This window comes from Squalius cephalus, assembly GCF_949319135.1.
Source record: "Squalius cephalus genome assembly, chromosome: 21".
Lineage (NCBI taxonomy): Eukaryota > Metazoa > Chordata > Actinopteri > Cypriniformes > Leuciscidae > Squalius > Squalius cephalus.
The window spans coordinates 19,036,276-19,063,891 of record NC_137142.1 but is presented as its reverse complement, the minus strand read 5'-3'; the positions used below and the strand labels follow the sequence as shown (position 1 = coordinate 19,063,891).

Here is a 27,616-nt window from a genome sequence, read left to right as displayed (position 1 = left end):
TAAACAGTTCTAAGTGAGTTCAACTGAAGAATGTATTAAACTTAATGTAATCACAAAAGAATAAAGCCACAAACCCAAGTCATCTCTTCTTTTAAAACCTATTTCTCAGGGCACATTATGCTATGTACATTTACACCATCACCTTATAAATGTGAGATTTTATTAATAATAATGTGTATGATGTGCCATAAGTATAATGTTAGAAGCTAACTCAAAAAGTTAATGCTGGGTCTTCATCACAGTTGTGTGAAGTTTGAGCTTTGTAGAGTAAAGCATCGGCAGTTCAAACATTTTCATAATATTTAATTTGTATTAAAACTTTTAAAATACTTTGATTCCCGAACTTGTTCTTGTTGGGTACAGCCGTTGTTGGTACTGGAAAAACTTTTACCCTGCTAGTGCCAATCCGGAAGAGACAAACACGGAATTGTGAAAAAGGCAAATTAATGAACTTTACACAGTTATTGAACTGAACCATCACTGAATTCACTTGAGCTGAAAAATCACACTTGTCTTTTTAGAGCCACTTTACAGCAGAATTTGAATGTACCTCATATTTGATTGTATTCATCATTGATTGTTATTTTCCTGTTTGTTACTGTGAAGCTACTTTGAAACAATCTTTATTATATTAAGTGCTATATAAATAAAGGTGACTTGACTAAATATATATGTATTTGTTCATAGGTTTTTTTTGTGGATTTCGGCAACAGCTCTACGGTCCCGTGCAGCAGTCTGAGAGAGCTCCCATCTGACCTCATGACTCCGCCTTTTCAAGTACGTACTTCTGTTCCAGATTTTTATTTTTTGCGTTCTCTTTATTAAGGCTGTGCAATATAGCGAAAACATATCTTGATATTTTCAGCTTTTTACCAAACAGCCATTGTTGTCAAGGAGATTCACTATGGTACAATACAAATCTAGTAGTAGATGCAAATGTAGTACAAATGTAGTAAAAAATAAAGGCATGTTTTACATAGTTTTTCTACTAAACACAAGGAAGAATTTTTAATCTTTTAAAATGTGGATATATTTTTTAAAGGTGTTTTTTTTTTTTTTTTTTTTTTTTTTTTACAAAAACTTGATATATATCAAGATAGTGTATTTAATAAATACAAATATTTATACTACGGGGCTGGTGAATGCTTGAATCTGATGAACGTTCTAAGGTGTGCAATTATGTTAAGGGAATTGCACGGCTAAAGTAGTTCCAGGCAGGTCTTGACCACATTACATGCCCATATCACATTTAGGGCTGGGCATCGATACAGATGTCCCTCAATTTTTTATTTGATTTGATTTTATGTTTTCGATCAATGAATTCAATGATTAAATTTCCACTGGCCCCACCACAAAAAATGTTTTTTTGAAGACAAGAAAACAGTCATCAATAAGAAAAGAACAAATAATCAAACTATAAGCAGTAGCGCAAATAAATACAGTAGAACAAAGATACACATGATATCAACTTTTTCAGGTAGGTCTAACAGTAGTTTTCAGGTACAAAAATGTAAGTAATCAAATGAAAAATAATATTGCATATAATCTTCACTGTATAAATTAAATAAAGATTAATCCTTATTAAAGTTAAAGTTATTCAGTGAAGAGCAGTGAGTGATTTATTTTGATTAACATTAACCCTCTGGGGTCTGGGGTGTTTTTGGGGTCCTTGAGATGTTCTGACATGCCCTGACATTTGTGCTTTTTTCAGTTGCTTATAAACATATTAATGGCAAAAAAAATGTACACACTATTTAGCACAAACAGGGCTACCATAATATGTGAGCAACAAGAATGTACATGTCTGCATTTTTGAGAGAATAATGTTTATGCGTGGTTATTGAAAAAACTAAAAACTAAAGTTTCTGAAATAAGGCCACAAAACACATACTAAATATGTGGCAATAAGACTTTTGACTAATGGATTTCATCGCCTAGTGTTTTTTCTTCAAAATGATATGAAAATCATCCTGCCTAATCATCCACAAAAAAATTATACATTGATTTTAGTTTTGTGAAACACTTTTAGTTTGGAAAGCCAATATGCGGATGGGGCGTAAACGCTCCAACAGCATCATGCATATGTAGTAGTTCACACCTGGTGAGACTACGTCCCTGCATACTTAATGAGCCATTCATTCAGGTGACGTGTCACCTATAGCTAACTTAAATATACAAGCTTCATAAAAATGATCATTCTAGGAGAAAATTTCAGATGGCATTTAGAGGCTTTTGCATCTGAACTCTTCATATATACACACACACATATATATATATGCATGCACATACATACTTTATAATCTTTTCAAAACTAGTCAACGTCTTTCAAAACTAAAGTATACATTTTATCATACGTATTTCAAAGTAAAGGATTCATTAGTTAGTTGATGACTTTATTTTTGACAAAACACATACAGTATATATTCCTCATCTCAGTATAGCAATAGAGTTTGCTAAAAGCTGTTCATTCAATACAGCAGTATTTGAAAATCGATCATATTTTGTAAAATTACATTTATATTTGCATTTATGTCAAAACCTAGACACTTTTAAACATCAAAAGGACATTTTATTAATATGTATTCGTGTCAAAATGACAAATAAACAGATTTTCCTATTCAATTTTGCATGGAAACGCTTCCAAGACGCTTGCGTGTCGCGTGAAAAATAGGCGTCGGTTCTATTTCTAGAATGCACGCGTTTTCCACGCGGCTCGTGCCGCGCCTGAGACGCGCGTCTCACACAGGCAGTATGCAAACTCTAAACTGTTAACATGGATGGGAGCCGAAATAAAAACGGACACGCCACGCAGCTGAGACGCTTACGCCACGCATCCAGTGTTTCACCGGCCTTATCCAGCGGATGTGGGTGTTTCACAGGTTTGTATGGATCGCCTCACATTTGCGTTTGAATAGCGCGGTCTCCGTAGGCGGAGTCACATTAAAACCTAATTAGCTGAGATGAGAACGACTGACATCTCTCTCTTTACATACATATTATATAAACTGTGAATATTTGTTTTTTATAAAAATTACTTCATTTGAAAGAAGATAATTCAAGCTTCATGCCTGTGTGACTGTATGCCTGTTTGACTGAGTATTCGCTGAGTTACAGTTCATTTTCGGACGCGTTTCAGAATTGACTTCACTGACGGAGAGTAGGCAGAACTCGCATCATGTTTATTTTTCTTTATTTGGCGAAAAGCACAACACTTTGTTTTTATTATGAGCATACATAAAAAAAATACACACTAAACAGGATCGATTGATGTATAACACAAGCATATAAGATAAAAATTATTATTTTTATTTTTTATTTTTTTTGCACTCATACGAAAAAAAACGAGCCTATCGCGCCGGCGCGATAGCCGACCTCAGGGGGTTAAACAGCAGCAGGAACATTAAGCTGCTGTCACTTTAAGACTAATACACGGATCCAATACACTGATACACATGTTGTCTTTCTCTACTGTTTACGTTCACTTATACCATAACCGACTATATTTACTTGGATACCAAGGTGGGCATTTTAACATAAATGTATGTGAATTTATCCATTCAAGCGCAAGGAGACATGAAAGAGAATTCTGTTTATTATTTGCATGCTGTCTCGTGCAGCTTTCTGTGTGCTCTTCAGATGTGTGCATGCATTATAAAATACACAGGTTATTTTCTAATAATTCAATTATCACAATTATTATGAATTATGAAGAATCATTTTCACAGACCTTAAATTCATTGAAAGTCTTTGGGATGTGCTGATAGATTTCTCTATATTCGACCGAGCAGTCTTTTTCGGTGGCTCGCCAATGTATTAGATTTCTCTAATACATAAAATAATTAAGCTTGACCAGAGTCCTTTTGGGGAGAAGAATTTATTGATGGTAGTAGTGTAGCACAGTTCTTCAGCAGCGATGTTAGCATGTTGACCTTCAAAGAATCTTAAGTTCCCAAAGTTCTTTCTGTGTGACAGAACTTTATACATGAAGACAAAAAGTGCTACATACGAAAATAGACAAAAAGGGCTACATACAAAAATAGAAAACTGTTAAGACCTCCCACAGAAGATTGATATACCATGCAATCTACTCTGAGCAATGCTGTTTCTTTGTCATTCACCCATCAGTTTCTATGGGGCATACATCTGTATGGTCTGAGGCACAGTCACAATGTAAATCTTTCAGCTTGAGTAGACTTAACAGAGTGCTTGACTCTTGCGTTGTCAATAAAAGATCTTGTCCAATGATATGCCTCTTGATGGAAATAACATCACAACATTTATTTCTATCAAGAGGTGCATCCATTTTTGGTCAAGATCTTGTATGGACAATACAACAGTCGAGCACTTAAAGACTTTCAACAAATTTAAGGTCTGAACTCAGAGGTGCCAATTCATATGTGTGAATTTTTCATGCTCCCTCCCAACCATTTTTTCACAATTTGAGCCTGATGAATCTTGACATTGTCATCCTGGAATATGGCCATGATGTGTCTTTCTACATGGTTATTTAAGAAATTAAAAACTACACACTAGAGCCCTGCGCGGGACTGTTTTCTTCATCCCGCGCCCGCCGAATTTCTGACCATTACCGCCCGCTCCCGCAACGTATGTGTTACACTCCCGCCCGCTCCCACAATATGTATGTCCACTCCCGCCCGCACCCGCAAAACTCTGAGAATATATTCCCGCACAATAATAGAGATGCATTGATTTTGTGTCTTCTCCCGTCCGGCAGGAAAAAAACATGTATTTGTATTGCTATTATTGAAGAGATTCATGGGGTTGTTTGTTTCGTTTCCCTGGCCGGCATGTATTCTGGACACATACACACAGGACAATGGAGGAAATCGAGTGTATGCTGTTTTTGGATGGTTTTGGTTTTGTTTTTGCTGTTTTTATTCAGGATACTCCATCTGGCGCGTGTAATGATGACGCAGTGAATAGTGATGATTCTCTCTGATCAGCAGTCTGCCGTGTTTTCACGTCACATTTTAGTATCGCCTCAGCTCGTTTAGAACCTCGCCCGAGGTGGTACGAAAAAAAAGTACCTGGAAGCAGATACAGTTACTTTTACACAGTGGAAAACCAAACCGAGGCGAGGCGAGTCGAGTCGATCCGAGCCGAGGCGAGCTGGTACTGTGTAGTGGAAAAGTGCCATTATTGACATCTCCATCATGTCGCTAGGCTACCTCCCGATCCTGCAGTGTTTTTTTTAGCCGCCCATTCCCGCCCGCAGCAAAGTTCAAACCGCCCGTCCCGCGGGACTCAATCCCAATGCAGCCCTCTACTACACACTCCATCCATTAGGGTTAGAAGAACTATTGCCAAATATATAACATGTTAGAAACATAATAATTACTGCAATAATGATCCTATCACAGACTCGTAAACATTTGCCTATTTAAATCTAAACAGCGCCTTTTGTTTTTTTTTTGTTTTTTTTTTGGTTTTTTGGTCGGGCAGTGTATATGAATGCCACACAGATTATTTTGACGCAAATCAATTAAGATTACAGGATTTTTAATTTATTGAAAGCCACAGTTTGAACTGATTCACAGAAATTATACAAACTTACTCTAACAAGGTTTTTGCTACTGAAGTTTAAATTACAGACACTATTACATTTAAAGGGATAGTTCACCCAAAAATTAAAATTAGCCCATGATTTTACTCGCGCTCAAGTCATCCTAGGTGTACATGACATTCTTCTTTCAGACAAATACAATAGTTATATTAAAGTATCCTGCCTCTTCCAAGCTTTAAAATAGCAGTGTGAATGGCTGTATATTTTTTGAAGTCCATCAAAGTGCATCCATCCATGATAAAAGTGCTCCAAATGGGCACTGGGGGGTTAATAAAGACCTTCTGAAGTGAAGCGCTGCGTTAGTGTAAGAAAAATAACGTTAAAACGCTATCGACTAAAACAACTAGCTTCTGGCAGACGGCCTACGCAAGTCAACGTACACCAAAAGAGTAACACTTGACGATGTAGGAGTGGTGTAAGATTTGACGCCTCTCGCGGTTCAAACAGACAGGACTGGGCAACACACTCGAGCTCCTGACATTTCTCTTTAAAAATTTAGTTTTAGACTTCTAATTCGTGACTGGTGTTTGGTTTTGCTCCATCCTCTGCGCTTCCGCTTTCGTCATTATGTTGTACGTCAAGGGTTACTCTTTCACGTACGGTTGCTGCCGGAAGCTAGTTATTTTAGTCAATAATTTTAAATATGGATATTTTTCTTACACTAACGCATCGCTTCACTTCAGAAGGCCTTTATTAACCCCCCAGAGCCGTGTGGAGCACTTTTATCATGGATGGATGCACTTTGATGGACTTATAAATATATATGGCCATTCACTGCCATTTATAATGCTTGGAAGAGCCAGGACTTTTTTTATATATATAACTCCGATTGTATTCGTCTGAAAGAAGAATGTCATGTACACCTAGGATGGCTTGAGGGTGAGTAAATCATGAGGTAATTTTCATTTTTGGGTGAACTATCCCTTTAAGCCTTGCTCACACCAAGAAGGATAACAATAACCACATTAGTGTGCACATCAATGGACAATAACATTCTGTTTACTGTAATACCATAAAATTTACAAAACTAAATTGCCAAAACCCTGTGTTTAAGAAAATGTCCTGTTCACACATAATCTTTAAATGAAAATGGAAGTGATTTACCTGTAAAGACTGTATGTGTGAAAGAGGCTAGTGATTTATCAATCATCAGCTGGAAATAATTGGTCTGAAGGTAATTCCGATTATGTAGTTCCACTGTCATTATAGTTGTGGTGTGGACTTCACTATTCTAATATAATTATTATTAAACCTTTATAATTATAGTTATTCTTGATGTGAATGGGCCTGTAGTCTCAACAGACTATTTTAGGAAAATGAATGTCCATATAAAAAAGTTCATTAGAATCATTGTGATATTCATGAAGCTGCTTAATTTTGTCACCAGCAAAGTCATTGTGAATATATGGTTAGTGTATCTTCCAGCTGTACTCTGGATTTTTATGGATTTCAGTAAAACAATCTTTATCTGCATGTTCCATTGCAGGCGCAGGAGTTTTGCATCGCATGCATGAGTCCGTCTGCACAGTCGCTGATTCTGGGCGATCGCTGGAGCAGTCGGGCACGTAACCGTTTTAAGACCCTCACAAGCGGCCGCTCTGCCATCGTGTCCCTCTACTCCATTCTCCACGGCGTCATGCGCGTTGACCTGCATATTTCCTTGGAGATGGGTGATGTCAGCGTGGCTGACCTGCTGGTGCAGGAGGGACACGCTTGCCACACCCCTGAAAGCTTTGAGAGTCAGGTAACCATGTCAACCCCACAGTTTTGATAAGTTTGGTTGCCATCATTATATTAATTCAGTTTTTAACATTTTATGGTCTGCTGTTTCCTGGTAACACAGAATGACTCCTGCAATATGCACTAAAATATTTCTTAAAATAGTTTGAAAATAAGAGAGCGTGTTAACATTTGTAAGTCATCCTGAGCAGTTAAATTTTTTTTTTTTTTTTTTTGTCTCTGCAGCAGTCCCATGAGGTTCTGATATCTCTGTATGAGGATATGGCCAGTGGCAGATTCACCCCCAGTTCAGTTAGTGGTTCCTTGAACAGCAGGATGGAGGAAGACAAGCAGCTCATCAACGAGCTCCTTCAGCACTTTTGTGTATCCAGCAGCAGCGCCCCCAAGTGCAAGGTTCTGGCATAGCATCCCTGTGATCACCTGCAATTGAACTTGCACACTTCTTTACTGATTATGGCTCAGTTATGAACTAGTTGTGCATTTCAGAGAGATTACTGATATGATCCAGCTTTTCTTTGCAGTTTCTCCATTGCATGTTGTTTAATTTTAAAACAAAAAGCACTGTTTTCAAACACATTTCAGCTTTTCATATTGTGCTGTTTTAACAGAAGTGTGTATTTTCTCCTTAAGATCTGTTCTCCCTCTTTTGCAGGCTTTAGTTTATGGTCCCAGCAGCCCACATAAGATCAGCGTTCACAGCATGAGCCAGGTCAGCCACTTCAGGTAAGACCTGCCTGTCCATCTCACAGACCAGATAAGTTTCATCCCTGGATAGGATGCGGAGAGTGTTGTGGGTTTGGTTTTGTTTGCAGGGCTGTTAGCATTGAGAGGGACAGTATTAACTCTGTAATGGTGAATGAAAACCCACAGGACTGTCATGAGAGGATGTTGGTGGCTGCAGCCGTGTCTCTCAGTGCTTCAGGTGCGCATATAATAACACACGATGATTGGTTGGGTTTGTCATGGTAAATGTAACAATGTACACTACTTACTGCCCCCAAACCTTTGAACAGTAATGTTTTCTTCTTTGCTGAATACTAGGGGTGGGCGATATACCAATAGAGACTATTAACTGGTGGAAATTTGTCAACCAGTCGAGATTTTGGACCATCGTCTCTATCGCAGTTACAAAAGCTTATCGTTTGCATGCATTAAGTATTGTGGTTTTAAAAACAAGTGATTTTAAACTGTTGAAGCGCAGTAAGCAGTGAATCACTTTTGTAACTTTAATAAGAATAAATGTACATTTAATTTATACAGTGAAGACTATGCAGAGTTTATACATTTAATTACTTTATACAATTTATGTAGTATTTCTTATTTCTAGTGCTTTAAGTTTTTCAGGTAGGTCTATTTCATTTGTGTCTTTGCTCTATTGTTGTTTGTTTTCCTATATGCTTGTAATCAGTTTCTTTGTTCTTTCTTTATCACGGTTTACTTGTCTTCAGTAAACATGAGTTAATTTTTTTTTTTTTTTTTTTTTTGACTTTGGCTAATATTAGTTTTTTGTGATATTGAAAATGACAAGAATTATGAAATTTCAATGGTATCAATTTTTTTTGTTATAACCTCATTTAGAGCAAAACTAACTATCATGATTTATATCGTTATCGTCAAAAAATAACTCATATCGTGATTAGTGATATACGATTTTGGTCATATCGCCCACCCCAATACTTTATTCAGCAAGGGCAGATTAAATTGATTAAAAGTGACTGTAAAGACATTTATAATGTTATAAAAGATTTCTATTTCAAATTAGTGCTGTTCTTTTGAACTTTTTATTCATCAAAGATTTCCACAAAACTATTTTTCAGCATTGATAATAAGAAATGTTTCTTATTAGAATGATTTTTGTTTTTGTATATATAATTAATGTGCAGGTTCTCATATCTTGCTGAAGGAAACCTCTCTGATGCCTCATATCCACGGCTTTCCCTCCCTCGTTACTATGCTCTTCACCCCTGTCATGGAACTGCGGTAACAGTCACCATGAAAATGCTTTCTCACTTACATAAATATTCTCAAATCAGTCTGTAAAGAAAGAAAATTTCATTGGTGTTTGAGGAGATGATGTTTATTCAGCCCCACCTATCACAATACATTTTCACAACAAGATGTTAAAGTCCCCATGAAATTAAATTTGAAGTTGGTTGGCTTTTTTTAGTATGAATGTTAGCCATATGTTATCTATAAGCTAGTGTGCTCCAAAACAATGACAAAATTCACATTTAGAAGATATGTTCAAAACTTGTTCACACATTTACTATTTTCTACATGGTGAATGGCACATTCAAAGTAATGGAAAAAAGTGCACTAAATGGGAATGATTCACGAGTTGGCGAAAACATCCAGAAGACCAGAACAGAAAACATCGGACCCCTTTGAACTCTGCACAGAATGCTATATTTTTAATAGCCTGGAAATCTAGACCTAAATCTGAAAGATTAATGGTCTGGCATCGACTAATGAAAATCGGCTAGATCGAGGGGCGGCACCAAGCATGCATTTGAAAATCTCACTCCATGCAATTGGATAACACTACAACCAATCACAACAAGCCCCATACGCTTAGCTGCCAGCGGAGCTATCTGGTATATTAGACTCTTGTCATATCCGTTTGGCAAAACAGCAAAAACGCCCTTCTTGCGAAGGAACGATTCGAGCGCTGTCTTCTGTTCCTCTTTTAGATAAAAAGCCAAGTCTAACTCGTTCATTGTAGCGGCCAAAGCCGTTTCAAACAACTGGTGTTCATCCATAAAGCGACAAGGAGGAGAAATGGTTAGAGATTAGGTGGAAACTGCGGCTTTGCCATGCTCAACGGCTCTGGCCGAGCTGTAATATAAACGAAATGCTATTGGCTATTTTAAAAAGGAAAGGAGCTGTTCGATATATTCCACCCTGTCTTCCTGTTTCACTGGAAATCACATTAAATAATGCTGTGTGTTTTAAGGCCCTTCAGTGGGCCTGTAAGACTATACATTCTTATGAACCCCTTCAGTATTTGTAGGTAGCAGGTTTCAATCAACACTTGTTTAACTTCCTGAGTATGCTTTTTACATGTTATATAAACATTGAAAAATTACAGTGTCTAATGGAATGCGCACTTTTTTTTGCAGCACTAATGAGGAAAGAACCTGTTTTACTGGTGCTCTGTGCGGGCTGGGCTGGAATCCCATTTCCCAAGAAGCAATGCTTCCTGAACATGACATTGAGCTTGCTTTTGATGTCAAGTTTGATATTGAAGACATCACTGAGGTATGTTTTGGTGTGTGTAATGGAGAGTGAGGTTATGCATTCAACAGTCAGCTTTGTCTGTCAGGTGCTTTATCAAGTTTGTACGATATATCGTTATTTTTGTTAAATAAATTATACAGGGTGAGGCAATACCATTTATATCGTTATACAGTGGTGAAAAATAGAGGAAACTGTGAGCTCTGTCCTAAACATGAAACATGCTTTATATTAAGGGCTTCAAAATAGCTCATAAGATCTAGTTAACGCATATAGTTTATTAAACTTCAGACTTCAGTGAACAAGCACGGAATGCAATAATCCTGACTAAAATATAACTACGTTTTGCTAAAATATAAATATATATATATATATATATATATATATATATATATATATATATATATAAAAAAAAACAAATTTTTAAGTAGAAAAGGGTAGAAAGTATATGACCATTCAGCCAAAAAATACCAGGATACGATTTGTTTGGCCATATCGCCCAGCCATAGTGTCAGGCTCTTTCTTGTATAAGTGAGTGGGTTCTTGAACAGAATAACTTGTGAGGTAAAATGTTTGGTTAAGCAAGACTATACATGTAGTGACGAATGAGGTGTATGTGTAGATAAATGCATTGAGAGGCACAATGAACAGGCTGGTGTGTGACGGACCACACGGCTTACTGAACCTGAGCCCTGAGAAGATCAGCAGTCTTCAGGAGGAGGCCCGGGAACGACTAGTTGGGTACTCAATCTCCATCCATCCTCCTTCAAAGACATTTTGAGAGTGTATATGACATGTAAAAACTAACATTGAAGCATCTGTGACTCTTTATCTTTAGACTGTTCATTAAAAACCCTCCCAGACAAGAGTGCACACCTGTGTACTACGAGAAATTCAAGAAATGGAACCTGGTAAGGATCCTCCATTCCTAAAGCCTTCAGTTCATAAAGCTCCTCAGTAGAATTGAGTTCATTGGGTTCTTCACCATGTGTGTCATCAGGTGGATCGCTCCCAGCAGATGGAGCTACAGGCGAAGGATGATGGGAAATCCAAAGGCGTACTGTTTCAGCTGCATCCCATCACCTTACTGAACATGTGATGAGGAGCATCATACAGAAAAGAATTTTCTTCCAGAATCACAGAGGTTGTTCTGTTGGGTTTTCAGTATTATCGAAACAGATGATGATGGAAATGCTTGAACGTTATTTCTTTTGTGTTAGTTTTATTCATTTTTGTTACTTGAGAAAAAGAATTTCAGTTCCACGATGCAGGGTTCATCAATCTGTATTGGAAGAAATGGCATTCAACTGCACTTTTTTTTTTTTTTTCTTTGTTTCTAATTTTAATGTTATGTTTGTAAAGTTTTAAAACAATGTCTGTTTTAATTAAGTTGTAATTTGAGTTTAATGTTCTGGCTGTAGATTGATGTGTACAGTAAATAATTTGTTCAAATTCCTGGACTACTTTTTGGAAAAAAATAAAATATTCCTTCAGAAAAAAAAGTTTTCCATGGGATATAGTGCACAAATCATAGTCTTTTGAAGCTTTATGTGAGGAATAGACCAAAAAATGTCATTTATATTATACCAAAAAAAAAAGTTTATAATTTCCCCCTCCACTTTAAGCTCTTGAATCTCATTTATTTTTGACGTCAGCATGAAATGTATATTCACCCTCCTATATGTTATTGATCTTATTTAGAAAGATTTATCCATGCTCACATTTCATTTATGTCCTAACTCAATCTTCCAGTTAAATGACAAGACTAGGGACATGTTGGACTCCTCTAGTCTGCTTAAACCCTGTCCATTTCTAACAATCGACTGCAAGCTAGCGTTCAGATATGCCTCCGTCCAATCAACAACTAATGAATAGAACAAGTCCTGCAGCCCTCCATTTTTTCTTTTTGACATTGTTACCCTAGGATATCACAATTTGGAAGAAAATATGTCGCTACTAATCTTTGATCATGTCTTCATTTTACATTGAGGTTTGAATTTTTAACACCATTGAATAGATAAAAAAAAAACATTGAAACTAGAGGCTAAAGTTTGTGAACATACTTACAAAGGTGTTCTGGTGCACAGCCTGTCCAAATCTATAATGAAAAAAAAAAAACAATACTAGGAGGAAAAGTTTCAACAATGTTTATTAGAACGCTAACATTAGCCTAAGTCTATATTAAATTATAGTTTTAATTCCCTTTGAAAAAGAAAACCAAAACGTTGGATGAGGCTAAGTGAATTAAATAAATTGCCAAATTAAAAAAATGTTGGGATTTCCTTTTAAGTAGATGTGCATTAAATGCTTTTATTACACATGTAATATGTCAAGCATACTGGTTTTCTGCCCCATCATGACTTTCTCAAAATTTCCTATGAATGACAAAACACCAACCCTCTTACATTAAGGAACATTTATTTTTCTCATTCGTCAATTAAATACAGAGTGCAAATAGTTAAAGACCTTAAAATAACTGAACACTGAACATCGTACAAAGTTGGACAGAGTTTAGCTCTGCAGTCTGACCATCATTTGCCCTAGAGAAGGACCACAAAGCTCGTCTTTAAACACCTACACGTATCCCTACAGTTCTGCAAAAATTACAGTTACACATTTAGTAATAACATCCTCAAATTATCATTGTGCTCGGAATACACAGAAAAGAGAGAAGAAAAAAAAAATCCACATTTCAACTTGATAAGTATGTCTGTACACAGAGCCACTCTAGCAGTGACGTTGAATTAAGCGATTAATCGACATGGCAGCAGGAGATTATATGACAGGCATGATTTTCATTTTCGTGTCACGTTTTACAGCAGGAAATATGCACTGCAAAATAAAGCAGAGAGGAAGAGCACTGCAGAGATAGCAAATATTTACTCAAGACTGGACTTCATGCACTTAAATCAGAAGCAATGAAAGAGAGAAGCACTGCGTGTGTGTCCCTCTGGTATATCTATAGCTCTACGATCGCCCACAAGGTGTCATTAATGTGAATCAGTGTTAGTTATTTATGCAGGGCTTCACCTGTGTCTGGCAACAGGGGAGGGGGGTTTATTGGTGCCGTTACACTAACATGACAATCTTTTTTTTTTTTTTTTTGTTGATGCTTTTTTATCATTATTTTTTGAGGTGATATATTGGCCTCCTGTGTAGTTGGGGTCCTTCAGTGCTGGCAAAAGTTGTAGTTACTGGCTATAGTGTTTACTCGTACAGAAGCAAAGAGTTTATTCCTTCTTTTTGGCCCCAGGAACCTTTTCTCTAATCCTGAAAAGCAAACAAAAAATTAGACTGGTAATTTTAACTAATAACTGAAATTTAAGGTTCGTTAATAGTAATACAGAACTCACTTTCCCATTATTGAGTTAACCTGGGTGCGCACCAGCCCTAAGTACTGATCAATCTGCGTCTGAAAGGGAGAGAAAGCGTATGAGGATTCACCATAGACAATATGGAAGTCAAATGCATTGGTATTTTGGTACAAAGTCCATACGAAAATAAAAACAAAAGGTAACACTTCTTGTTACACGCTACATGTAGTGACTGTATAATTACATGCAACTGACCCTAATACAAACCCTAACCCAAGAGTAAGTATGTGTAGTTAATTAATATTGCTCAGTACAACAACAACATAATACCAAAAGAAATACCATTCACTGCTTTTTAACTGACTGTACCTGAATAATTTATAAAGAATTATAGAAAATAAAATAATGTTTACTTAATATAGAATTATAAGAATAATTTTTAAAATGTTCAATAGCATTAGTTATTAGTTATCATGCAATTTTGCTGGTATAGCAATCAACATCATATTGTGGCACAACATGGACCTTAGAAAGAAAGAAAAAAGTGTGTTGGGGGGAACATTACCTGGTACTTTTCATAAACCACTGGCACGCTAAACATGGAAACCACAGCTAAAGAGAGAAAGACAAAGGAGAAATACAGTCAGGACAACAGAGTTGCTCTCCCAGAATGCTGCATCGTCATTTAAGGTTATAACACCCTGACCTACAGCAGTGTGTGTGTGTTTGTGACATCACCAACCATCCTGACATGGAATTTTGAGTGTGTACTTAAGATATGGTTGGAAATCAGACAGCAAACACTCAACACAAAAGAAACTGCTGAACAGTTCTTAGAACATCAACAACATTCACGAATCAGTGCTGATATACGAGAAAGGTTATCAAACGTTTATTTAAAATTTCAAGACATTAAAGGAGAACTCGGCAACTCTAGCGAACTCTAGTCACTTCTTTGCTGATTTTCCCTTTTGTTGTCGCATGTTTTCCCCACGAGCTCCCCCTACAGCTGTGGGAGGGCGTATATTTCACAACACGGTCGTAAAAAACTCACTTGCGGCGGCCTCCTCCCCCTCTCTACCGCTGCTCATGTGCGTTTGTTTTGATCGGAGCAAGCCAACTGTATCGTGTGGAGCTATGTCTACCGAGGTGGGTAATCTGGTAATACATCATACATGCGTGTGTGTTTATGTCGAATTGCCGTAAAGCAATTCGTGTTTCGCGCTCGTTCTCGTTCTCTTTCTCGCTTCTCACGAGACTTCCAATTTCTATCTTGCCGGGACGGTAGTCCCCAAGTTGCAAGGTTGGTTTTCCGCCTGGGAACGCTGGGGGGAGCGGGGAAAGTCACCAATATCACCAGAACAGGTTAACCATCCAAATGATTTCTAGACAATTTTATTAAGTTAAAAAAGTTACCAAGTTCTCCTTTAATCAGCTGTCTGCATCCACTGGTTTACTTTTTTTTATTTATTTTTTTTTATAAATGCCGTTCTTTTGAACTTCCATTAATCAAAGAAACCTAACAAATATTATTCAGAATATTCTGTTTTCAACATCGATAAAAAAAAAAAAAAATGTTTCTTGAGCAGCACATGAGCATATTGGAATGATTTCTGAAGGATCATGTGACACTGAAGACTGGAGTAATGATGCTGAAAATTCAGCTTTGCCAACACTTTAAAATGTAACATTTTAAAATAGAAAACAGTTATTTTAAATTGTAAAAATAGTATGTGTATGTTTGTGTTGTATTCTTACCCAGAATCAGCAGGGTCAGGCCATTAAACAGAGCTCCAACATACGTCAACAACCACATCAACACTGCAAACTAAACACAGACACATGGTGTCAACTCAAATGAACAGCTGTTTTCATTGAATGCTTTTACTGAATCTTTTAACACTCACTAACTTTTTCCACTGTCTAACAAAATGGATAGTACTATATCTTTAAAATGATACACACCTACTCTACATGAGATGAAGACTGCAATCATATCAGTGGCCTAAAACAGCTCTTTCGCTCTAAATTTGGTGGGTGCCACTCATCTTTGAGATCACATGACCCGTTGAAATCAACCTCGAAAATTATTGGCCACTTTTGGTGTTTAAAGGGGTCATATGATGCGATTTCTTGTTTTCCTTTTTCTTTAGTGTGTTATGTAGTTGATTGTGCATGTATAAGATCTGTAGAGTTACAAAGCTCAAAGTCTCAAACGCAAAGATATATTCTTTGTAAAAGTTAAGGCTTAACCACGCCTCACTAAAACGTTTCGTTCAAACACGAGAGTTTCAGAGTTTCATAACACCGCCCAAATGTACACGCAAAGAAAGAAGACGGAACTTTTATTCTCACTGTGTTATTGTTGGCGCCGGCGCCACCATGTCGTGGAGACGCTGTGTTTTTCGCTGCGAAAGCCAAACTACTTTGTTTGGCCTTCCAAAAGATGACACAATTAGAAAACAGTGGTTAAGCTTTATTTACAACACTGTTCCAGGACAGTACAACCAAAATATTCGAAAGTTTCCAAAACCTGGGAGAGGCCAATTCCATATTTGCAAGTACAGTCTGGCGCTTCTAACTCACAGACACAGCTTGTAGGCCTAAGTATATTTTCATATTTTAGGAATTTGAAAAGCGTTTCAGAAAGGCGGGGCATAGAGGGGCAACAACAATGTACGGTATGTGTAAAAACCTAAAACCACGTAAAGACATTGCATTAAACCAAATACACAAAATAATGTTCTTTTTAGAACCATAATATGACCCCTTTAACAAATATGCTTGCACATAGGTTATTTCTACCAAGGCATCTGTAACTGAAATCTTTTGTGTAATACTACATCCATGTCAATAGGTGTCAGTATAAAGACTGCTGTGAGGCAAAATTAGTGAGTGTGCCTTTAAATGAATAGTTCACTTAAAAATGAAAATTCTATCATCATTTACTCACCCTCAAGTTATTTCAAACCTGTATGAATTTCTTGTTGAACACAAACGAAGATATTTTGAAGATGTCGGTATCATCAAGAATGACATCAACTGTTTGGTTACCGACATTCTTCAAAATATCTTCTTTTTGTGTTCAGCAGAAGAAAGAAATTCTAACAGGTTCGAAACAACTTGAGGGTGAGTAAATGATGACAGAATTTTAATTTTTAAGTGAACTATTCCTTTAATACTAAAGATTATCTCGAGAATTTGGTAATGTAATATTCGTAAATGAAATGTTAATAGCCGTTTTCACCTTAATGGAGTCGACCAGATCCTGAACCAGAAACAGCCTGCGAAGCTCCTTCACGGTGGTGTTGATGTACAGCTGAGTCTTATCCACATACTTACTGATCTGATCTGCAGAGAGAGCGATCTCCACCTCCAGATAGGCCCTGAAAAAGAGAGAAGCCATGAGAATGGATGAACATGTTCATTGCTTAATACGCACAAATGAAGACGACAAACTGGACTAACTTGAAGGGGTGGCCCTCGTCGGTTTTTTGCACTGCCTGCAGGACTGATTTGTAGATTCGGAAGCTGACGGTAGCGGAGAGGACAGCCAGAGCGAGATACGCTATAACGCTCACCACACTGAACTGGGTTAAAGAGAACAGCAGCAGCAACACGCTGCCGAACACCAGTCCAGACTGCTTCAGATCCCGCCAATGTAGCAGATCTACCACTGAAGAGACAGAGGGAGAAAAACAAGTAGAAGAGTGATTAAAACAAGGGTTCAATCCACTGGTCAGTTCTTATGTACTTTTGCACAAATATTACAGCATGCGCCTGATTGGTCATCATCACGTCTACACATTCACAGGTTGCAAGTTTCTCTGCACTTGTTATATTTTAGTACAGAAATTATGCCCTGTAAAACATGGTTATGTAGACATCTCTCAAATTAGCAGCAGTTTAGTATTTGTGTTATGCTCATCACTATGTATTAGTGTCAACAGAATTGGCAATTAGCTCATTACTACTGAATGAAATTAACATTTGTGTGAAATCTGCATACGAACGTTTTCACAAACAAATCATGATTCATCAATGTATGTAAATTTACACAAACCGCACGTGTGCAAAAATTATATACTCTTGAGTGGCTTTAGAAATGTGTTAAGAGATACAATTTTATATATTTTCATCTTAATTATATTTCCTCATATACAGTAAAAGGTGCATTATAGCTCGAGCTGCAAGGTTCCTCTGCATGAAAACTCAGTTACAGCTAGCTAATCTGAGTCTGTAAACGGTGTTTACTGTGTTTGAACTGGTTTTGAGGATGGCACAACTGGCATTGCTCGAGGGTCTCTCTGCACAAGCTCTCTGATAAAAGCATGCTTTTAGAGACGCTGAGAGTAACAAAAAGTTGTGCAGAAAAGCCCTTCTATGGCTGTGTTTTATGCAAATATTAACCTCAGGCACATGGTTGCTCATTTACAACACTATAAATTCATTAGCAGTAGGTTGAGAAACTCATAGGTGTATGGATGTGTTGTGAATTAGGCGGAAATGTTTTGTGAGAAGTTCTCCTTTGCATTTAAATTCGAATAATCTACGCAATTATGAGTGAATGAATCCCATTCTAGATACACTTTCTGATCAATACATTTCCATTATTATTATTGTTTTACATTTTCCATATAAAAATCATTTTAAATAGAGATAGTACTACAGTACAGTAGAAATTCTGCATATCTTGCAAATGTGTAACCTTGAGGCTATCAGTTCACACCTGTCTACCTCTCACAGCACCTGTTGTCAACGTATCTAACCCTAACCATCTGTGTGCACACACACTCTTCTGGGTTAATTATTTATGTTAGCTGAGACACATGCAGTGCAAATAGTCATGTTATCAGAAGTGCTGTAATATTGACACATTGAGCTATATGCCTTCACTGTATTAACTTCAATTTAAGAGGTATAACAGTGAAATGAAGAGGACACCTTTAGGCCACCAGAACCTGCTCATTCTAAAATTGCAGGTTTAGTTTGCATATGGTAAAGTATAGCCATGTAAAATGACACAGATAAAAGGCAAAACCTCATCTATGGTGACGTAACTGTCACTCTATTAAAGGAGTTGAATTTCTGTTTGCAACATCACTGACTTATCCATCTTAAGTTACAAGAGTAATCCCCCTCGAAGCAATCTAATGTTAAGTGTCTTGCTCAAGGACCACCAATAGCAGGGTTCAAATCTTTTGGTTACCAGCCCAGACATCACACAATCCTCCACATGCAAACCTACAAATCAGTCTCATCGTTCTCTTCACTGCATGTCTGTCATCTACCAAGTACAAAATAATTTGGAAAGTCTTTGAGCATACAGTATATACACTGAACAGATTAAAACCAAGCACACTCGCTGACCAAATATAATATTCATTATGGGTCGGAAAACAAAAGTTTTAGGTCTGTAAGAATTTTTAATGTGTCTTATGCTCATCAAGGCTGCATTTATTTGATCATAAACAGTAATATTGTGAAATATTATTAAAATTGAAAATATCTGTTTTTTATTTTTAGAAAACGTAATTTATTCCTGTTATGGGAAGCTGTATTTTCAGCATCATTACTCCAGTCTTCAGTGTCACATGATCCTTCAGAAATTATTCTAATATGCTGATTTGCTGCTCAAGAAACATTTTTTTATTATTATCAATGTTGAAAATGGTTGTACTGCTTAATAGTTTTGTGGAAACTGTGATAAATTATTTAAGGATTCTTTAATTAATAGAAAGTTTAAGTATTTATTTGAAATAGAAATCGTATGTAACATAAATGTCTTTACTGTTAGTTTTAATCAATTGAATGCATCCTAGCTGAATAAAAGTATAATTTCTTAAATCTTACTGACCCCAAACTTTTGAATAGTATTGTATATAATAAAAGCTAAGACAATGTACCCTTCTTTGCATACTTGTATGCAAGTTCTTTTAAATTATTATGATACTTCATAACCAAGCAGGTTTAATGCAAGCTTGTGAGATAATAGACCGGTTTCAAGCAGATATCTAAGAAGACTAGGTCTTTCTTCTCTGGCTACTGGAGGAAAAACATTCATCTTTCCATTTTTGCCCAAATAACACAAAGCTGAAGCAAGTAGAATTGGTAACTTGTTGCCATGCGAACCAGCATATTGAGATCTCTGAATCATCTCTTCAGTCTCTGCAGCAACTGAGAGATCCCTGTAGCTGATGTTTTTTCTTTTTTTTCACACCTGTATTTTTACACCTTTGGTTGCAGCTTTGGAAGAAACTGTTACACACACTCACTGAAGCTGGTCTGTCACACTCTAGCGTGTGCACGACATCTGTAGTCCCCTGCGTGAGTCTCCCATTGGTCCCACTGGGCTAAATTTAGCCCTGCAGAGCTTAGAGGAGGGCAGAAATATCGGCCATTTTTATCTCGAGATTTTTCCAAATGATTTTCTCCAAGATGAAGTGCAGACTTCAGATTTGACTGAGTTGGATACACTATCAATTATTTTTTAATTCTGATTATTTCTCATCAATAATAATGTTAAACAGCAAACAACTTCAAATACAACCCTTGATAATGATACACTTTCCTACTCTGACAAATCCTTCTGTTAACCGCCTCTTTAAATAGAACAAGACTAAAAACAGCAACGCTCACACTCTTTCTCCTCACACACACCGTTAACCATTGACTAACTAATGTAGACTAATATAATATTAGTGTTTAAGACTATACAGTAGTTAGGTGACTTAACATGGGCTCTATAATATGAACACTACAGCACCACAGAATTCACTTATCCATCAAAACCAGTGACATCTATAGTTAACTCCATCACTATAGACTCATAAATCAATACTGTCACAGAGGCCCCTGGTTTCTGATGTCAAAACACCAAAACTAACAGAAGACAGAGAGAGATACTGACCTGAACCACCCATGACTGCAGACAGCAAGAAAAAGAGAGAGAGAGACAGTGAGTGGGAACGTACACAAAAGGAGAGAGAGAAAGGCAGGGAATGAGAGGGAGGGGGGCCTGCTCATACTACCATTGGCTAATAATGGACAGACAGACACACACACATACAAACACACACACACACACACACAGCATACCGGTTGACAAATAGCTCAGATTGAACAAAAACACAATCGAAAACAGAATTATGTGTGACCCATCATAGAACCCAATTAATCCATCTCGTTTCATCGAGTATGTGTGTGTGTGTGTGAAAAGAAAGAAAGAGGGCAGCAGCAGTTGCTATAGATACAGTGTTCCAGTTTCCCTTACACACATTGCTTAGGGGGCCAGCTTAAAATACGAAGGTGGTGGTGGGGGGTAATTGTGTGCATGTGCGCTGGTGTTTAAATGTCGGAGTGTAATTATAGCATCAGAGAGCTTGGCACCCAGGCCGACATTGTATACAACTATTCACTTCCTAAATGAAAAGTCATTGCCACAAGCAAAAGCCTGAGTGCTACTATCGAGTTCTGGAAGTAAAAATCTCATTTATTTTTCTCCATAGGGGAACTGATTTCAATAACTTAAAAAAGACAGGCCTACTGTGAGATACGAAGTTATTAAGCGAAGGCATATGCTTTTGTTAAGGCCATCCATCAGCACACATTATTTGAACTTATTTTTTTAAATAATCATGTTCAACAGCAGAATTCATTGTGAAAAACTACATAGGCTTTATGGTGAATGTCTCATGAACTAACAGGAAAACAGGTCTTATTGTATCCACTTGTCGGAGAAAGTGTTAATGGCAGTACGAACTGACGGCGATATCTATGGACTATCTACCTAGCTAGTTCTTTTATTGATGCAATTTTATTCTATTTAAATATCTTAATGTTATTGAGTAGAAGAAAAATAGGACATCATCGGTTATGCTCATCTTTGCTCACTCTTTTGAAGGTATCTTGAGTAAAACGGCTCTATATTTATTTGAAGCACATACAAAAGTCCTGAACCGGAAACGATGCAACCTGCTATATATATATATGTGTGTGTGCGCAATAAATGTCAAATATACATAATAAACATCTTTAAATCAATAGTTTTATATGTCTCCATCGTATTTATTTCAATTAGGCTATGTCATTCACAATGCTCCATGGGACTGTAGTTTTTTATCTCAGTAAAGCATTTGTCTTTCTGTGATTCACCTCGTAGCTGACTGGTTTAATTCATAGCTAAAAACTCTTAAAGAGTTTTTTTTAAAGTCCCCATGGGATAAATTAATGGGAAAAATACTTCTAAAACACCAAGGCGGCTGATAAAGTGGGCAGGCACTGATGCACACTATTGGGACTGAAAGCCTGAATGTTCATTCAAAATGGCTGAACATCTGGTTATCTTTTTTTAACAAATCAAAACAGGTTTTCTTAATCAGTTAGCACTATGCTAAGCTAGTATGCTAAGCTGTGAAACACATCCCGGACCAGAAAGGGAGCATGTGTGACCTCCTTTAACTCTTCTCTGCACTTCTGACCTTCACAATGCCCAAGCATGGTGAGTTACCACACAATATTCCCATTAGACACTTTATTCCATACCTTTTTAATATTGTATGTATATTTTATTCGGCCTGAGGCCACACTCACTGTGTTTGTCTTTGTTCACCCTGCCACAAAAGTTAAATATTGAAAATGATGTCATCATTGCCTTATGCTATCGCCTGTATGACTTTCTTTATTCTGCAGAACACAAAATAATATATTTTGAAGAATGCTGGTAATCAAACCGTTTTGATTACTGTTTTCTTCTACTGTACAATAAACACAGAGACATTTTTCACAATACCTCAATTTATCCACCAAAGAAGAAAGTCATGCAGGTTTGGAATGACATGAGGGTGAGTAAATGTTGATGATAACATTTTTAGTTGAACAGTCCCTTTAAAAAAAGTAGCAGAGGCTCAGTCTTCACTGAATCCACACCAACGATGCTGTTTTTGTCACATTTTTGTGCCAGTTTAAGTTTTAATTAGGGTTGGTGGTAGCTTATTGGTTAATGATCTGGGCTGCTGACACATAAATCTCAAAAATAGGTGACCCAGGCGGCAGATTTACTGCGATCACAATCCTGGTACTCATACAGTATATTGGGCTCCTCATCTGAATAAAAGAACTGCAAAAACGATCCAAATTTCTGCAAGCCAAGATGTGTAATATGTTAGAATCAAGAGAGTTGCACACACACAACCATGCAATTCCAGAGCTAAACGGGGAACGGAATCCAAGTGGACAGGATGTGCGCCCCACCAAACAATACAACAATAATTGAAATCTAGAGGGAATATTATGTTCCTAATGTTTCATTTATTTGTTACACATATCGTGCGAGAGGGAAGGGATGGGTCAAGCTTATTTGAGGAAGAAAAACAGAGATATTTATCTGATTCCTTACTACTCTTGACCAATCCCATTATTATTATTGTACTGGATTTTCAGAGATGCCGCTATATGTACAGATAAACACAACTAAATAAAGATACTGTAACAAATGCATTGTGTACACATTTCCATTTAAACGTCTACTAAACAAAACTAAACTTCAGCAGTGGTTTTGTTAGGTGTAAATGTGTAATCCATTAATAGCTATTAATTATTTACTTGCTTTGATTTAATTAAGTTTCTAACTACAGATGAATGTATATAAATGAATTCAAATAAAACAGAAACATCGGCTTCGGGTCTGTGAGTGGTTTTAAAAATACAGCACTGAATGTTTTCTCTCTGAGTGCATGAGAATGTATTTAGAGGGGTCTGAGTTCAATATGAAATGAATCATCAAAAACAAGAAATGATTTTATAGTGATGTCATATGCTCCTGCAGGGAAAATAGTGATGTCATAGATGTAAATATAGAGAAAATGTGATTAAGAGTGAAGATAAAACATGCATAAGTGCATCCCAAAATGTGTGGAATGTTGGACACTTCACGCACACAACATTCACACATTTCCTAATTAAATTTATGCATGAGACAATTGAGTAAATGGTGCATAGTATAAGTTCATAGTGTATAGTACTGTATGTCATTTGGGGCATGCCGCACGACTCATGTTTTTGTTGTTAAATGACCAGGAGTAGAATTTCTAAATTGTTTCCGTACATAAAGGTAGAAACAGATTAATGACCTATGTATTGTAGTTGTAAACATACATTAAAAAGGGCCCTGCATATGTCTAGGGACCACAAAGATGGACTCATATTTTTATTCTTTACTTTTGCCAGTGACCAACCACTTAGCAACTAACTACAGCCATAGATATGTATGCGTAGATGCCACATTCGACCCTCTGCATCTTTGAACAGTCAGCATGTCGTCACTCACAATTAGACTAAATAATGCGAAAACACTGAATTACCCAAAGAAATAGAATAACCTTTCACAAGTGAGAGTGTGTTGGTTTGTGTTCTTAAATGCATTAAATCAATATTACAGGTTTTAACTTGAATGTTTTTACTTTTACTATGGTAACTTTTTATGTTGTGTTAGCTGAAGCCTTTATCTTGTTGTATTGTGTTAGTTTAGCTAAATCATCTGCTGAAGACTATTGCAAATATAGATATTCATAGATGCATCAAACTACGGTCGCAGGCGCTCAGTCAACTTGCTCTCGAATGTTTGACCGTTCCAATATGGCGGACGGCTTGCGTATTGTGACCTAGTCTCAGCCTCAGACGTCACGCCCACGAACCATTGGCTGAACATCTAATACGGCACACAAAATTGGAAACACTTTAGGATTTTCGAAGTTGTCATCTGATTGGTTGAATTCTACAGGATTTCCGGGAGACGTGTGTGTCTCCGCCTGGAAACAAGGCTGTCGTGAAGCCAAACCCCCTTATGGAAGAAGCAAGCCGCTGTGTTTACAACTGTGGCAATGAGCGCTTATCAGGATCAAATAAAAGCTAGATTTTCAAAAGTATGTGAAGTATGTAAAGTTCGTGGCATCAACTCTTTAAAATACGTCCAATAGTTTTACACATCGGTCTGTTACTGTAGGGACATCAACGTTACATTTTCACACCCCTAAACGGAACAAAATGAACTGTGATTGGTTGCTGCTATGCATGTCAGTCAGGTGGCATCTGGGCGGTACTTGGCCAATGAAAGCTGCTATATATATATATATATATGACTAAAACGCCATAGAGACGCCACAGCAGAAACCATTCAGAACGCCTAATACTTTGAATGTTATCAGGCCAACTATAACACTGAATTTTTCCATCTAGTTACAGACAACAATTTCAGCTTTAAACACAATCGTACACAAATACTGTAGCTTTACAAACACAGACCGCTAACACTCACACAATGCAGTATCTATAAATGCCATGTCTGCACTACCTTTATCTGAATGGACATTTAAAATGTGCCTGCCATTCTACTGGAACAGCCTAGAGAGCATTTTCTGTTTTTTTCTCTTTTAAAAAGATCATGTCTTTCTCTTTTTTTGCAATCTCCTACTCTTCATTTCATTCTCTAGGTATGTTTTGTATCAATGCAAAAAAATAGAGATGGCATGTCTATAATATAATTGAATACAATACACAATATGTATCAACAATATGTTCAATGTCTTCCTTCTCTAGGTATTTTTTTTTTCCTCCTCAAGGTATCATGGATGCCTGTTGAAGACAATGACGTAATCGGGATGGGTGTGACCTGGTTGCTATAGCGACAGCCTCATCCAGCGTTGCTGAAACCGCGATTGAATATAAAAACAGCCTGAACTCTGTACCGTGGCACCCGGAGCCTAATCTAACGACACAGCGGGGTTTCCATATCAGCATTACTATTAAGCAGACAGACCACCTGCCAGCCCTCATCCCAAAACAGATGCCTCTCCTCTCTTTGTCCCTCCAGGAAGCTGAAGCTTCATGTAAAACGCAAAAACTAAAACACACACAAATTCATGGCATAACATACGCAAATCAAACATGTGTATGGTGTTGTAAGATAACGTTAAACACCATATAATACAGTTTTACACAGACAAACGCGAAATCTGTACCCTGTCCTCTCCAGCTGCTCCAGGTGCACTTCCCTTTATCCATGTCTTCCCCTCCTCTGTCGCTTCTCTCGCTGCTGTCGTCTTTCTTTTTTCCCTCTCGCTGATCTTGTGTATTCCCGAGACCCACTATCTCACACGTCCGAACGGCATGAACGGCCAGAAAAGAGAGAAGAGAGCAGGGGAGAGGGACGCTACAGCTACTCAGTAAGGATACAGGCAGAGAAAGAGAAAGAGAAGGAGAGGTGGCGCTCTGCTGGATGAAACGGTAAACACTGCAGCCTCCTCCACCGCAGAGAGAGGATCGTACCATATGCAGCGCCCGGGGCGAGATGGGGGGGGGGGATTCAGATCAGAGACGCCCCACCCTACCCAACAAAGCTCATCCATAAACATATGGTCATGTGACCTCAGTGGCATTGTTGTCGGCTAAAAATGGGTGGAGTCTGATGGGTTATTTATTTCTTGGTATCCGCAAACAGTTATTATTTTATTGCATTAAGACTTAACCTATAGACCATTTTTTCAGAGCAGCACCATGACATGTATGAAAGCGAGGCTGTGAGGGATAGACTTGCCATGTTTTCAATGGCAACCGCTGTAAAAAGCTCCTAGACCACAGCTCATATAGACCTTATTCACAGCAGCGCCATTTTTGAATTTTAACGGGATATACACACACATATATATATATAGTGGCTGTTTCTATGTGCCGCTATACGTAAGCCGTCCGCCATATTGGAACGGTCAAAGCACTGAAAGCAGGCCCATGAACACTCGAGAGCAAGTTGACTGAGCGTCTGCAACCGTAGTTAGATCCATGTAGAAATTTCAGTAGACAAATAACTTTAGTGAAAGTTCCAGAAAACGTAGGTTATCTGGGAGCTTTATACAGCTTTTTAAAGCAGATGCCATTGAAAACACGCTAAGTCTATCTCTCACAGCCTCGCTTTCATTCCAGTTAAAAATCAAAGATGGCGCTGTTGTGAATAAGGTTTGAAGCTTTGTTTCCGCCACTGAATAAAGATATATAAAAAAAGGTAATTGCTTGTTTAGTTTATATCCCGCAATTCTGACTTTAAAACTCACAATTCCTTTGCGGAAACAAGCTTCCATACTTAGAACATTGCAGGCTAAGTGTGAAAATATAAGTCCTTACAGACTGAGTTACAAATAATAATAGAGCTACATACTCATTATAACAGAGAAACAAAAAGTGAATGTTTCCAGAAGGTCTGGTATTCGACGATTTCAGTTTTATTCATTTTCATCATCGTCTTCTGTTTCCCATAGCATCTTCCCACAAAGCGCTCACCAGGGTAACAGCTTAAGCTCCCTGCCTCCCGTGTTACTATGGCAACAGGCTGATCTGCTGATCCAGATTGTCTCAGTCAGAATTGCAGTGTAATAGTTGTTTTAATGGTTTAATATCACCACATTAAAAACACCCCGCTTATTCACATGACGATATACTTCACCACTATAGAGCGATCTGTTGGTAATGTTCAAATAAAGTATTTCAATTAAAAAACCTAAAGCTTTGTTACATAAACTGCAGTCTCTACCGCCCTCTGCAGGGGATCTACGGGAGAGCTGCAGAAAAGGCGTTGACCTCTTTTTCCAACATTCCAGAACCTTCAGTTTCACTCACCAGACAATTAATGGAACGTGTGTGTGTGTGTGTGTGTGTGTGTGTGTGTGTGTGTGTGTGTGTGTAAACGCAATTCACA

At 37.5% G+C, this 27,616-nt stretch overlaps 2 protein-coding genes across 4 annotated transcripts in view; one reads left to right on the top strand and one right to left on the bottom strand.

Annotated features, from left to right (window-relative positions):
* The window catches only part of tdrd9 (tudor domain containing 9), a 35,557-nt gene extending 22,329 nt beyond the window's left edge, over positions 1–13,228 (top strand). The window contains exons 26-35 of the mRNA XM_079854664.1: positions 688–777; positions 7,071–7,328; positions 7,550–7,717; positions 7,977–8,047; positions 8,137–8,246; positions 9,208–9,304; positions 10,444–10,582; positions 11,181–11,299; positions 11,397–11,469; positions 11,559–13,228. Of these exons, the coding sequence (XP_079710790.1) occupies positions 688–777; positions 7,071–7,328; positions 7,550–7,717; positions 7,977–8,047; positions 8,137–8,246; positions 9,208–9,304; positions 10,444–10,582; positions 11,181–11,299; positions 11,397–11,469; positions 11,559–11,657 (1,224 nt within the window). The 3' untranslated portion in view covers positions 11,658–13,228. The remainder of the gene's footprint in view (positions 1–687; positions 778–7,070; positions 7,329–7,549; positions 7,718–7,976; positions 8,048–8,136; positions 8,247–9,207; positions 9,305–10,443; positions 10,583–11,180; positions 11,300–11,396; positions 11,470–11,558) is intronic.
* rtn1a (reticulon 1a) overlaps positions 12,960–27,616 on the bottom strand; it is a 33,263-nt gene continuing 18,606 nt past the window's right edge. The window contains exons 1-7 of one of the 3 annotated variants that reach the window (XM_079854669.1): positions 25,890–26,317; positions 17,341–17,548; positions 17,120–17,258; positions 15,631–15,700; positions 14,438–14,484; positions 13,912–13,970; positions 12,960–13,828 (exon numbers count right to left, since the gene is read on the bottom strand). In XM_079854669.1, coding sequence (XP_079710795.1) covers positions 13,789–13,828; positions 13,912–13,970; positions 14,438–14,484; positions 15,631–15,700; positions 17,120–17,258; positions 17,341–17,548; positions 25,890–26,199 — 873 coding nt within the window. In that variant the 5' untranslated portion in view covers positions 26,200–26,317 and the 3' untranslated portion in view covers positions 12,960–13,788. Of the gene's footprint in view, positions 13,829–13,911; positions 13,971–14,437; positions 14,485–15,630; positions 15,701–17,119; positions 17,259–17,340; positions 17,549–20,782; positions 21,077–25,889; positions 26,318–27,616 lie in introns of those variants that run through there. The other 2 variants (XM_079854670.1, XM_079854668.1) reach the window with 2 other exon arrangements.